General features: G+C 30.0%; 1 protein-coding gene across 2 annotated transcripts in view; it reads left to right on the forward strand.

The window, feature by feature from the left end:
- The window catches only part of LOC129958676 (multidrug resistance-associated protein 1-like), a 103,278-nt gene that overhangs the window by 21,571 nt on the left and 66,882 nt on the right, over positions 1–14,825 (forward strand). Inside the window, exons 5-8 of one of the 2 annotated variants that reach the window (XM_056071317.1) lie at positions 2,542–2,655; positions 5,618–5,679; positions 6,754–6,870; positions 12,544–12,675. In XM_056071317.1, coding sequence (XP_055927292.1) covers positions 2,542–2,655; positions 5,618–5,679; positions 6,754–6,870; positions 12,544–12,675 — 425 coding nt within the window. The remainder of the gene's footprint in view (positions 1–2,541; positions 2,656–5,617; positions 5,680–6,753; positions 6,871–12,543; positions 12,676–14,825) is intronic. The other variant, XM_056071318.1, reaches the window with a different exon arrangement.

The raw sequence follows: 14,825 nt of genomic DNA on the forward strand, positions 1-14,825 counted from the left end.
AAAATCTTGCACTAATATTAAAAAGTATTCTTGTATCGAGATAATAAAATGCATCACTACTGAATTAGAATATATTAAAAAGGAAGAATTAATAAATTTTACTCCATATGTCAAAATCACAATTGTGGAATTGACAAATAAACTTCCTGATTTGTTTTTGGCTTTATCTATATCTTTATCTTATATTTGGCTATAAATGAAAAAATGTCGGCATAACAGACTGTTTCCAAAGTTATGCATCATTCAGCAAGATATGGCGAATGATGGAAAATATAGCGACTACTCCTTTCTCAAAGGTTATTCTCCAATGATGTGACTATGCCTTTGAAAGGACAATCAGTAGTATTCAAAGGAACCTGGTAGTTTCATGTGAGTACAGATTTCGAGAGAAACAGGAGGAAATCAAAGTCACAAGTATAGAAGATCAAAGTCATGAGTGTAGAAGAACATCAAAGTCATGAGTGCAGGAGAAGATCAAAGTCATGAGTGCAGGAGAAGATCAAAGTCATGAGTGCAGGAGAAGATCAAAGTCATGAGTGCAGGAGAAGATCAAAGTCATGAGTGCAGGAGAAGATCAAAGTCATGAGTGCAGGAGAAGATCAAGTCATGAGTTCAGGAGAAAATCAAAGTTATGAGTCAGAGACATCCTTTCATGCTTACGTCTATTCTAACATGCTTATATTATAACCTCTTTAGGAATGAAGCATAAAATCAATCCCTGAAATGCATTCGTACATGTATCAGACTCTTAAAAGTTTTGTTTTGTCTCCTTAAGAACAATAAATCGTTTTCTTGTATAAGACTAACTGAAGTATAACTGAACTGACGAATGAATGAAGAATATTATCAGAAAACAATCTTAAGAAACGTGACTTTATTAAATTAAAAAAATCACATACCCATAGAGTCAAAATATATCTGATATTGCATAATTATTAGAGGAGTGCTTTCATGTAAGATTTAAATTAGAATTTATAGAGTTATTGTATATGTTTTATGGTGATTCTCAAACATTCACTCACTAAAACAGCCTCATGCAACTGTAACTATAATGTAAATTAATCGAAAGCTCCTATAAGAAACCCATGAAAGGTTTCCGAAATTTAGCTGACAAACACCTTAGGCCAAAGTTTGACCTAAACTCCAAATATACTCATTAGCTTTTATATCCATATCCATAAAAGAGGCATGCGTTTTATAGTGGAAATCTATTTTCCAGTTTTTAAAAATCGTATTGGCAATACTTGTCGCTTTTACGATGATTCACTTTAGTATTATTTTAATATTTTTCTCTCTGATATGCAGGAACACAAATGGCTGATAAATTTTATAGTCCTCTCTTTTGCTTCAGTAAATAAATTATATTTCATCTTTTTGAAAAATTTAGAAGAAATCAATTTTGCCTCCTGTATTCGAAGCAAATGTATGTGAAATTTGATAGGTATTATATATGAAAAATTAAGTTGAATTAATTGATTTTTTATGCTGGGTATATGCATTTAATTTACATAGTAAAAATGCAACTGACTAATCAAATGATTTTAAAACTGCTTTTCGTTCCGAAACAGAAGATGGTTTGGAAAGTCCTCATTTCCAAATGAATGGTTAGTTCCAAATTAGTCTAACATGCTGTTCAAGTTATGTACATTTGTTTTGCCATCGAAATATCTTATATTAGGCTTTAATCAGATTCATTTAGGTTTTTATTTAAATGTACAGAAAAGAGGGCTTGCATTATACAGGGTGGTTATAATTAAACTTCCCCAATAAACAGCATCATACAACGCAAACGGATGAACGGATTGCAGCGAAATTTGGTGTATTGACTATATACGAGTGCGCTCACGGAATTTCAAAGAAAAAAAAATCAGTAACAAAGTGTCCATTACAGGGCGTTTTTTTGGGCATACATTAAATTTAATGCAAAAAACGACCAAAACGGAATATGGAAGCCATATTAACAATCCAGAACAAGAATTATGAGTAATAAATCGTAAAACTGGGAAAAGCTGTCAGTTCTATGAAAAAATGTTGAGATTTGCAGGCTTGCAAAGAAGAGGAAGCTTTATACAAAACAGGTTAAGGTAAGAAACGTTTGCAGACGTTGTCATGTTTCCATGTCGATATTTCTGGCTGTAATGATGACGGTATCTTGTTGCGACGTTGAGTAACTTAAAGAATTTCATAACTCTTCATGTGCGAAGTATCACTACTGATCAGCTGTTGAACACGCTGTCCATGGACTTGAAATTTTACAGGTGAATGAATAGCCGAGCCTCTTGAACAACCATTTTTCATAATTAAGAAATGACGCATTCTGCTTATAATTTTCTATCTCTCCCTTTTTGCATTTTTGAAAGAAATTTTCTATTACCTAATCATTCTCAAAATCATATCTTGGGAGTAATTTCATTTCATTTTGTTTTTATATAATAATTTGAACTCATGTTCACTATTTCATGTTTTTAGAATTAAAAACTTTAGTAATTGCAACACTAACGGGTTTTTTTTCTGTGTTAAATAACGATTTTCTTTTTATAGGAAATAAAACCACCATCAGTTATATTTGCTCTTGAGATGATGTATTATCCTTTAATTTATATTCAGCTTGTGCTATCAGCCTTTACAGATAAAAAAGGAGTAGAGTCCTTGAAAGTAAGATATATATTTTGTTATTTTATCACTTTATAAAGTGGATTTGAAATGAAAAGCTTGCAATTTTATATCCCTAGTTTATATCCCATCGGTTCCAGAAAACGAAACTATCTCAGAACAAAATAAGAAGCCACTATATATAGATCATTTACAAGACTTCATTTTTCTGCGATTTATTGGCACGTAACACATATAATGGAATATCGAAATGTGCTAGGAATAGTAGCAATTTTGCTAGGCGATAACAATAACCAAAATTATTTGTCAAACTTTTTTTTCTGAAGTTCTATAAGGATTTTATGTTTTTTATACAAAAACTGAAAATATTGTTACAGAAATCATCCAGTGGGTTTACGATGAATGAAGTCCAACAGGCTGAATAATAGAAAATGGCACATTATTCCACGAATATTCCAGAAAACACGAAACACATGTAACAAAAATACAGCAGGATTTACTCTAAGAATAGCACTTATAGAAACTAACAACAAAAGCAGACAGCAAAATAACAATTTGCTCATTTTGCAAACTTTACTGCAGAGAGAGAAATTGATTCTTTTGAAACCATCTCATCTTGATCTATGCTTCCAACAGGTCATGGTATTCTCCAGAAGAATCTTCAGATTTCGGCTCCTAATACAGATAGAGCCATAATTCTTGTATCTTCCAGAACCTTAATTTCTGTCACCACAATACCAAGTTCTAAAAATACCAATAAGTACCAAAATTTAAAAAAAATGAAAATGGAACTTTGATTGAAACTTTCACTATGTATTCTAAATAATAATTAAAAAATTTCATTGAATGAAGATAACGAAATTAATATGAGCGATTTATTTAATAAAATAATAAATATGGTTCTTAAAAATATGGATGATAGAGAAATCATCTGAATAGGGTTCTTGTAAATTTGTTTATATACAAAAAGATTTAGATTTTTTAAAAACATTATGTTTATTTAATTTCTTTTCTGGAGTATAACAAGTTTAAACAATTGTAGAGAAGCAATTCCGTGTAATATTTACGATCAAATATTGATAACGATGTACAAAATAAAGTCTACCACATTGGCTCTATTCTCTAAAAAATAGTAGAATACACTCTTTGTCAGAACTCAATCCAAAACTCTGTCAAGAGTATTTTTTTATCTTCCAGGAGGAATGGAAGATTTGAAAAACATCGTGTTGCATTCTATATGCAAAATCCATCGATGTTTGTAGAACTCGCAACATCGAATTGAGTCTTAAGAACAGTTCATGATGTTTAAGGGGTCCAACTGTCAACTTTCTGACAACAGTTTTGAAGTTCATCTGGAATGTAGGAGTTCTGAACTTACAGGAAATTATTTAGTGTTTGTCCTCAAAATAACTATATCTCTTCTTGATGTCTCTGTTCTTCCTTTGAACAATGTACTTTACTTCGTCAATCTCTCCTTTCGTATATTGAATATTTTTTCCTTACTTAGTTTTTTATTTATCCAATCTCTCCTTTCACAACTCGGATACCTGCTATTTTTTATGCGTCTATTAAAGTGATCTTATTTATTTTTACTTGATTGTCTTGTATTTCCATTTCTTTTATCTCTTTTTTAGCAAATCAGATTAGATTTTTCATTTTCTCTTGTGGTTTCTCCATTTTATTCCGCATTTCTTTCCTAACCAGATCGCATTTCGTCATGTACAGCTCACATAGATTTCTTTAAATTATCTAACAAAGTAATCGGTTCAACGTTCTCAGCCTTCTTCGCTTGAAATATCGTCTTCATCATAAACTGCAGACCCCACTTCTGTCATCTCTGTGGCAGAAATCTTCCGGTGGGTACATGGTGAAGGAAAACAAACAAGTTGACTAATAGAAAACGACGCTTTATTCTAGGAAAATTCCAAAAAACCAGAGGTGTAGCCAATAAAAACGTAGCAAAATGTACACAAACACTAGTAAGAAATAACAACACAAGCAGACAGCAATTTGCTAATTTAATAACAATAGATATTCTGCTCAGCTTCCACAACTCACTGCTCGCCCTGTGAACTTCGTTTCAAAGATTGATTCATTTGAACGCGCTTTGTCTGTATATAGCCTTCTGACAGGGCATGATGTGACATTAAATTCTCTAAAAGAATCTCCATATCCCGGTTCCTCATAGAGATATAGCATAATTCTTGCATTTTCCTTCCTTTTTTTGTCTCCAAAGTCACCAAGTAATCAAATTATCACCAAGTCTATCACTAAGGACTAGCATCCATTAAGAATCTTTGTAAATCTTTCTTCCCAACCATAAAACTAATATGCAGGGAAACAGCACTGTAGATTTGTAATAATATTATGGAGCTTATGGATATCAACAGGGTATTCAAAGGAATTCATGAACTCAAGGGTTCTCTGTTTCCGAAAAATCAAAGTGAGCAACTAAATAACTTGGAATATAGAAGATAAGTATTTTTCGAAGGAGCGAGAAGTTATTTTAAATTTGGTTAATTAGAGTATTGTCATTAAAGAAATAAACGACATAAGCTCGTTTCTAGTGCTGAGTATCAAGAGTTATAATCATAAGAAAAGCCAAACAAGTGGTAGCATTTATTATTATCATGGCCCATAAGCAAATATTGTAAGAAATGATGCGATTTTTTAAGACAAATGAATCCGATTCCTCAAAATATCTATGGTAAATTGATAATCGGGTAATGAGTATCGTATGTGAATGGGTTCTGTTTATTATTCAAACTGATAAAAATGGTAAGATTCTTGTAATGAAGTATTATACTTTTACAATAGACACATTTTATCTAAAATACTCGTGCTTTCATCTAAATACTTCTCGAAAGCGTTGAAATGGTCCTCTCAGAATAAAAGCGGCGTTTGTTGCTGTCTTATATTATTGAAACGTTCTCTGTAATTTAATGTGTTACTACAGAATAAACTATTCAAAAATTCTTAAAATAGTCTTTCTCTTATTTTACAGGATGGAAATGTACTGGACGAAGTGTCATTTTTGTCATTTGTCTCATATTCTTGGTTCAATGAGTTCGTATGATTTTTTTTCCTTCAAAGAACAAGACAATACTTTCAAACATTGACTTAATCTAATCAATTATGCAGATCTGCAAAAAAATCAAAATTGTTTTACTTTTGATGCCTTATTTTTTATATAATATTCGGTGATGATTCGAAAAATGAAATACATTTTTTTTTTTCTATCACGTAAAGTTTTTTCACAAAACAGTTTATTTTGGAGAAAAGTTTCAAATCAAAATATTTTGACGTTTTTATTTTTATTTTATCATATCATGTAAACTCTTCATTTATATCATGTCTCTGTCACGATTTAAAGGCTAAAGGCAGCTATGAAAAAGATTATAATTCTTACATAAGCATTTTCTCTTTATCCAACTTACCCGGGTTAAAATATTTTCAACATGAAGCAATAGTTGGAAATTAAATTTATATTTTACCATCCCTGATATCATTCTTCCATTTATTTTATGCTATAATGAATTTTTTGCTCTGCTCCTTACTGATTGTATTGACATTTTCGGAATAATGATTTAAGTGCGAAGGGGGAAAATGAATTTTTAAGTTCATTTTCGTCGTCTTCAGTTGATATGCTTTCGCTCTTTAAGAGCGCATGCCCTATAAAATATCTTCAATGTCTCATGGGAGCATCACCTGTAAAATTTTTGTTTAATGTTGAACGTCTCTGTTATACCTGACATAGAACTACATTTAAGTACACGACAGTTCTTGTTCATGTTGTGATCGCAAAAACAGGAGTTGCAATGTTACTGATACGGACTTAATGATGATTCTTGCATGCTGACTTATGAATATCGGTGCTGCCTGTGGCTATGCATGAGGCTCTTTGCTGCTATCTGTAAGCGAGTTACAGAACTAGTCTCGAAAAGTTTTGAAGCCATCTCGTATTTCCATGTTCAAAGAGTAATGTTTTGTATTCACAAGGAAATAATTTGGCAAAAACAGTAAAATTTAAAAAAATACTTATCATCCAATTTGTTTTTTCCTTTATTTGTGTTTATTATATTATTTTTAGATTATTGAAATTTATTTTTCAAGATCTATTTACACGGTAAATTTTTTTAGAGTAGTTTTCAAGAGCAGAAAACAGATTTTAACCGTCAGTGACTTATCATTCTTGAGCGCAAGACTTACAGCTCAGCATGTGTACAAAACGTTTTCCAATAATTGGAAACTTCTTGTGTAAGTATTGATTTAAATTACCTAAATAGTTAATTATTTCTACCATTGAAACAATATACAATCGGAATTGAAGGATTTCATTTTTATTAGAATATATAAGCAAGCATAGCTTGAAATTAAAAATTGAAACCATATACAATCTGGATTGAAGGGTTTCGTTTTAATTAGAATATGTAAGCAAGTATAACTTATATTTTATATATTTCTTCAAAATATTTGCTCAAGAAAATGGTTTTTTCTCAATTTGTTTTAATGTCCTAATCCTCAAACAAGACAAAGAATCTGGAAGACGAGTATTAGAAGGTGTCATGTAAGTGAGCGAGTTACCGGTATCTCTGACAATGTAGTAAATTAGAGAAAACTTTGCAGTGTGATTTTCTGTTTTGAAATTTTGTCACTATTATGCGATATGTTAGCTGTAGATTACGACGAGCAGAGAAATCTAATTCATTTTGTTGTGGATATTTCTAGCGGTGATCTTATTGACACAGCGGGGGGGGGGGAGTTAAATTCATAGTTCATTTAGAAAAAGAAATGACATTTAAATAAACAAAGTTTCTATGTGCCGACTCTTTTAATTTCACAAACACGAACATTATTGAATTGATAGTTTATTTAGAAAAAGAAAAGGTATTTAAATAAACATAGTTTTAAGCAAATAAACGTAGTATTTGCGTAGTTTCTGTGTATCCACTATTTTAAATTCATAAACACGAACGTTATTTAATTGATAGTTTATTTAGAAAAAGAAAAGATATTTAAATAAACACAGTTTTAAGCAAATAAGCGTAGTATCTGCATAGTTTTTCTGTATCGGCTATTTTAATTTCACAAACACGAATGTTATTAAATTGATAGTTTATTTGGAAAAAGAAAAAAAAATATTTAAATAAACGCAGTTTTAAGTAAATAAACATAGTATTTGCATAGTGTTTCTGTATCGGTTATTTTAAATTCATAAACACGAACGTAACTCCTTAAATTTTACTCGTAAACACAACACTGAATGTTTCTAATCAGCATTTTTTCATGTTCTTATCGATAAAACTGACGGTCATAATATATCAACAGAAATCAGCTCACTCTATTTCCGGATTTGATAATGAAATCTCAAGGCTAATCTGTGATCTTCAAGGTTTGGAATATTCTGCGGAGTCATTCGCGTGATTTGAAGTGAATCCTAAATATGGTTCTTTTTACTAAGTGAAAATTGAAAGCATGAAGACTGGCGTTAGATTCTTCGATGTGTTGACTGATTTTTTGTAACGATTTTCCTTGTCAGATTTCGAACACGGGTCATCACTCCGAAGCATGCGAATTGGAAAGCGTTGTTCAATATTGATTCGTATCGACGTGAAACAAATGCAAAATAAAAAAACATTATCTTTATAATTTGTTATATATAAGAAGTGTGAAGATATATGCCACGGTTTAATTTAACATTTAATTGAAAACAGATCTTCTGGCAAAGGCTTGTTTAATTACTTATCATCTGCAATATTTTTAATATATTTCTCTTTTAACAATGTTAACCCTTTTCTGATTTTTCTTTAATTTTTTTTAAAATTCTTAAATTGCATGAGTGGACGGTTAAAATCGTATCTCCAAAACTTTAAATACACGTTATGCGACCTCATAAATTTTGCAAAATACTTTCAAAACGAATGCTCATTTTTCGTCCCCATCTCTACTACATTTTGGTGCCAGAGTAAATAGTACTGTATCTTTCTTCTAGATGAAGCTTATCTCGTAACGTATTATATCCAAGTAAGCAAAATTGCTTGTTTCTCTGCTACACCAGATTCTTGAAGAAAAGTATTAAAATTTTTCAGTGCTTGTTTATGTATTATTTAATCTGCATTTCAGAAACTTGACTTTTTTACTTACTCAAACATAAAGAGAAAATTTTATAATCAGCAAAAAGGATTTAAATGAGTTTCTGCTTTTTTTTTTTATTTCACTGAGTCAGCAGAAACCATTTTTGTAAGCATGCCTGAATTTCTGTAAACACGAAGATAGAAAAAATAAAGAAATAGAAGTTAAATGAGAACTAAAAGGATGAGATTTGTGTTGTAATTATTGTACCCAAATGATAAATTTTGGATTATTAAGACAATTTTTTCAGCTATAAAGGAAAAAAAAAAAGCGATATACGGGGCAGCAGGAATTTTTTAATCCTACATCATCATCATTATTAAATTATTTTCATTCTACAGTTGAAATATAGAAAAGCAATTTATTTATTTCGAACTTTATTAGTCATTTGAGCAAGTGTTAATAAGTTTTTTCACATTTTATTTCTGAAAATTGTTTAATTCTTTTAAATTCTTTAAGGAGATGAAAGTGTTATAGTCAAATACATAAATCAGTAGATTAAAAATTCAGAAATGGACGACATAGAAATTTCGACAAACATTAAAGCGTATATGTTGCGTTAATGTTGTTAGATCAATATCTGTGATACATTTTTCTATTTCGTTTTCATTGAATAAAAGATCATTCTAGATTCCAGGATGTTTCAAAAGGCTAAGCAAACTAGCAAGAGGGTTCACCCCTCGTTTTTCCTTATACGTCCACAACACTATATGTTATTAATGAAATTTTGACGATGGAAGAGAATCTAATATGCATTTTGGAGTCTTCCAATTTGATAGAATTTCGCTTCGATCATCAGTTTGAATGTAAAGATCAGAGTCCAAAGTTCATGCATCTAGCATTCTATGCTAGATACTTCTCTACAATTAGGGAGATAAAATTTTATCCATCTACCCTGTTGCGTTTTTGAGTTAAGTGTTTATATACAGATAAACTTCCCGTTCAAGGATTTTGTCCAAACTTTTACAATTAATACAATTTCAATGAAAAACCCTTGTACCAATTTCATCTTTCTGACTCGCTGCGGTTTGGAGGTGTATTCAAAGAAATATTACTGGCAATCAGATATAATTCCACGTAATGTATTTTTCGGACACCGATAGATCTAAACTCTTCTTTGCATGATGATGGAAATTTCCATCACAACATTTAATGAACAAAAAACTGTACTCAAAACAGGTGTATTGTAAATTGGTTGTTGCTGGCATTTTTTTTCCTCACGACTATTGCGCAATAAGGAACGTAGCTATAAATAAACAAATGTCACAATCATTATAACGGATTTGAATGTTTCATTCCGCTGTTTGTTGTTTTTGGAAGAAACGTGCGATTTCTTGAATATTTTTTAAAAATTAATCTGGGATTTTTTGGCTAATAAAAGCGATAATGAATGGAGAAATTTAGAAGAGAGCGGCATTGAAGATTTTGCACTGAGGTAAACATGTAAATTTGCATGATGACGGATATTTAAGTCATACTGTTTTTAAATTATTTTATATTATATATTTACACTAGGATTTTTTTAAAACATTTTTCCTTTAATCTAGAGCATGAATTATATCACCCTGATTTATTTCACAAAAAATAATCATGCAAAGAAGGGTTAAATGTATAGATTCGTCAAAATCTAGAGGTATAAGTTTTGATAGTTAAAATACTTTCTCTTCTGTAAGAGCACCAAGCAATAAAGTTGATATCTAAAAGCATCTGACTGAAGAGTGTTTTTATTTGAGCTCGCAAAACCTCTGATTGAGTGTTGAAATATTTCTGAAAGTTTTAATTGCTCATAAACATTCCTTGTTTAAGTAATGTCATAAATAATCCATTTCCAGTAAAACTAACTTTATTTATGGCCTAGTTTGCTGCTTATTCTGCGATATTTTATGGTACTCAGACTACGAAAACTTCTTTTTAGTCCTTTTGCATTATTATTATGAAGATGGGTTATTTTATGACATCAGATAATATTTTATTCGTGTCCTTAAAATATCTTAAGCTATGATGACATATTTTTTCATGTATGACATCTTCACCCTGATTATGAGAAAATGTTTCATACGGAGTGTTGCAGCGAAAACGGTGAGTTTAAAAACAATCCCAAATATGCAAATGTATTCATAGAAAAATTGAAAGGAATATTAATTAAAGAAGATGTGCAGTTTTTATTGGATAATTAGATGTACCGTGGACATGTTATAATTTTTAATCTCACAAAGCATACATTTGCTTCAAAGGATTCTTTTGAAAAAGGCTTAATGCATTCTATAACATCAGCACTTTTTTCATCTACACCACTCTTACTCATTTCATCTACATCAATCTTAACATTTTCCAAAAATTATTTGCCGATATTTTCAAAGTAATTCATGAGAAGAAAAAACTAAATGCTAATGTATCAGATTAAAATGAGATCCTATTACATACTGCGAGACTATGTAATTATCCCTGCTTTTCCTTTATTTTTTTTTTAATCTTTTATAAAAAAATGCTCAGTGGCCGCCAATTTACAACTCTAAATCTGATTGTCTGGAGCAAAAAGATGAAACAGAAAAAATAATACTATTTTGTTTTCACATAATATCACTTTCGTCTTCTTTTTTACTTTATATACAAAGAATAAATACAATAGTAAATGTCTCCCTTTCCCCGAAAAAAGAAAGAAAGAAAAGAAACAAAAAATAAAGAAAGAAAGAAAAAGAAAGAAAATATTCATTTCGATGAATCTTCAGTGTTTAAATCTTTTTGGATCAGAAAAATCTTTTCTGAAATTATCTCCGACTGCCTGTGCACATGATAACTTCAAAACACGACGAGATAGATAGATGAAATTTGGCTTATGATTTTTAAGATCTGATTGATGCATCTACATAAAATTTTAGACCAACAAGCCAAAAATGCTCAATACTTGTCAGTCTGTCTGTTCGAGTGCATGCAAACGAGGTAATTCAAAAATCCAGGAATGAGAGCTGTTGCTGGTTTCAAGAGAAACTTTTCATTTCTGAAGTAGCAAATCGTCCTTTTCTTTTCTCCAGCTTAGTTCCGTCTTAAAAAGTTTCTCATTTCTTTATGCCAAAATAAAAATACTATTTTTGAGCAATATTTGATACTAAATAGAATACTTTTCAATTAACCAAATAATTAAAGCCAAAATTTTTCAAAACATATCAGAGAATGAAGAATTTTTCATTAGAAATTTCTGTGTTTTTAGCAGTTATTTTAATGTTATATAAATGGTGACTCACCAAAATCCGTACATTTCAAAGCTTTTAAACTTGTACGGATTCTTGTTAATTCAAGACAATAAAGAGTAAAATACATTGGAATGTTATTATTATTTGAAAACTAGCAGCTATTTCTTAAACAAAAACTTTTAGTCTCGACGTGTCGAAGAGCGTTTGTCATATTAAGTATTTCATTAAATTTAAAAACGTATTTTTTCTATTTTAAGACTTTAAAGTTAATCAAAGTACTTTTTATATTTCAAATCTTTTTTATATCGAAAGATGTTGATTATGATTTTTTTAAGATAAATTCGTTTTAAATTTTGAATTTTAGAGTTATCTTATAATACTATAAATTTTTATAAGTTATAAAATAATTTTTTCTAAGAAAATAACTAAAGATTACCGTGGATTTCTCATTTAATAAATAATGCATACTTTATGTTTAAAATATATAATGGGCATTAAATTAATATAGATGAGTGCCAAAATAAAGATCTGATCCTTTAAACAACTTTGTTATTTAAAGGATTAGATTTATTTCGGAAGAGGCTGATGACTCATTTTGTCTATTTAGGAATGCAGCAGAACTACACTCCAAAAGTCTTGTGTGGGCGTTAATAAAATCATTCTGGGTGTGGATTGTTGCAGGAACTGTTTTGGAGGTGTTCTTTGTATTTATGCTATTTTTGCCGCCTCTCATCCTTGAGTAAGTTTTGAGAATATTTTTAAAGATTTACATTTTTTTTTAATTTATCCAGCATTTCTTTGCATAATATCTTCTTTTGCTTCTTTCAGAATAAATAGCGAAGATAAATGCAAAAAAAATTATGGAAAATTATTACACATTAAATGATTTGTATATATTAATGCACTTGTTCACCACTTGATGTGGCAAGAAACTCGCAAGTTCGCGTGCCAAAACAGTCCACTATAGCTTGCAGCGAAGCAATACAAAAAATTCGATACCTTATAGAAATCGGAAAAACATTTGTAGCTTCTAAATGAATTAATGTTCGACCTAAGACTGTGCTTCTGCAAACTGTGTTTCGGCAAACAGTCTCAGTCGACAGGTCGCGAATATCATTTTTACTTCTGTGACAATTGTCTGCTGACATGTGTCACGTAATTTACATAGCAATTCTGCAACAAAAGCATCCCGATGTGCGTGCCACGTCTTTCAGCCACAAGTGGTTTAAGGTGACGAAAATTTACATAAAAACAACAACAAAATATTTACATAAAAAACACCAAATGAATTTACATAAAAAACACCAAATGAATTTACATAAAAAACACCAAATGAATTTACATAAAAAACACCAAATGAATTTACATAAATCAGTATAAGATTAATAATCCTAGAATCTAGTTCGTAAATCTTCGGTTGCTATAAAGGCAAATTTTCGGTGAATTTTTCGAAAAATAAAGTTTTAGCAAATGTTTTCTTTTTCTACTTTACGAATTAAAAAAAAATGAACAGAAATTATTTGAAAGTTCCAGAATAACGAATTCACTAAACCTCCTCTGTGAGCATGAAGCTCCCGCACAGAAATAATTTCATTCTCTGAATAATTCCGGAATGTTGGAATTATTCAAAGAATGACGGGAAATGAATTATCCAGTGAATTAATTGAATATAAAACCTTTTCTACAGTCAATAGCATCTCAGATTTACAAAAAATATGAGAGATATCAATTACCACTGAAATATATTTCATACGGAGTTGTCTTAACGCTCTCAAATAAATGAGCCATTATTCAGAGAAAAATTTTAACAATTCACTACAAACCATTACTTTTAAACATGAGAAATTCGAAAAATATATTTATTCTGTAATGCTAAAATCCTTTATTTTCTAGGCTATCATTGTTATGTAGCAAAAATGTGAGCATTATTCAGGAAATCGTTCACATTGCTTTTCAAAAGGTTCTGATTTATTCATCACAGACATCCTTTTCAGAGAAGTGTTAACATCTACTGCAAATCATTATTTTTTATATATGAAATTCGCAACGCATTTTCCCATCATTCTGCCGATGTCCAAAATGATGAGATCCGAGCTTCAAAACGAAACCTTAATGTAATTACCTGAAACTTAAGAGCTTATTTCTTTCCCCACAGATGTGACTCAAATTAAAGTAAAGAATAGTTTATTCATTATAATCCTTCTTTTTATTTTCAGTGTTAAGTCTTGAAAAGATAATTTAATTTTTTTTGTCGAAAAATTAAACGGAAATTATGTTTTTATACTTTTTGATCACGTAAATGTTTAAAAGAATCGAATTCGAATTGGAATTTTAATTCGAGTCTCTAAACATTAAACTGATTTGCTCGAGTATCATGTATGCATCAAACTATCTAATAAATCAAAATTAAGTCATTCATAAAAGCTATAATTCAATACAAAAATGAAATCAAATCAAACCCTTTAGAGTTAAATCAAAACAACACATTTCCAAAACAGAAAAATACCATCTTATTATATATATATCTAATTTAATTAATTTCTGATAAATCAAGCTTTCGATGGCAAAAATAGAGGCTATTTTTTGAAAAAATATTAATCATAAAGTTGTCTTATCAATTTTATAAGAAAATGTTCTTAAATTATAATATTTTGCTATCTTGATCAGTACTATAGAGCAGTGTATATATATATATATATAAACCCAGTTCCTGAAATTTTCTTTCACCTTCTTTATTTATTTAAGAATATATACACAGGGTGATTATAAAGTTGCACTTCCAAAAGGTTGTAAAAAAAACAATGATCAGAACGATCTGATATGTCATCTGAATATCTGTGAAGTGATGGGAATTTTTTTCCTAAGATCCTAATTAAAAATCATGACATG

This window comes from Argiope bruennichi, chromosome X1, assembly GCF_947563725.1.
Source record: "Argiope bruennichi chromosome X1, qqArgBrue1.1, whole genome shotgun sequence".
NCBI lineage: Eukaryota > Metazoa > Arthropoda > Arachnida > Araneae > Araneidae > Argiope > Argiope bruennichi.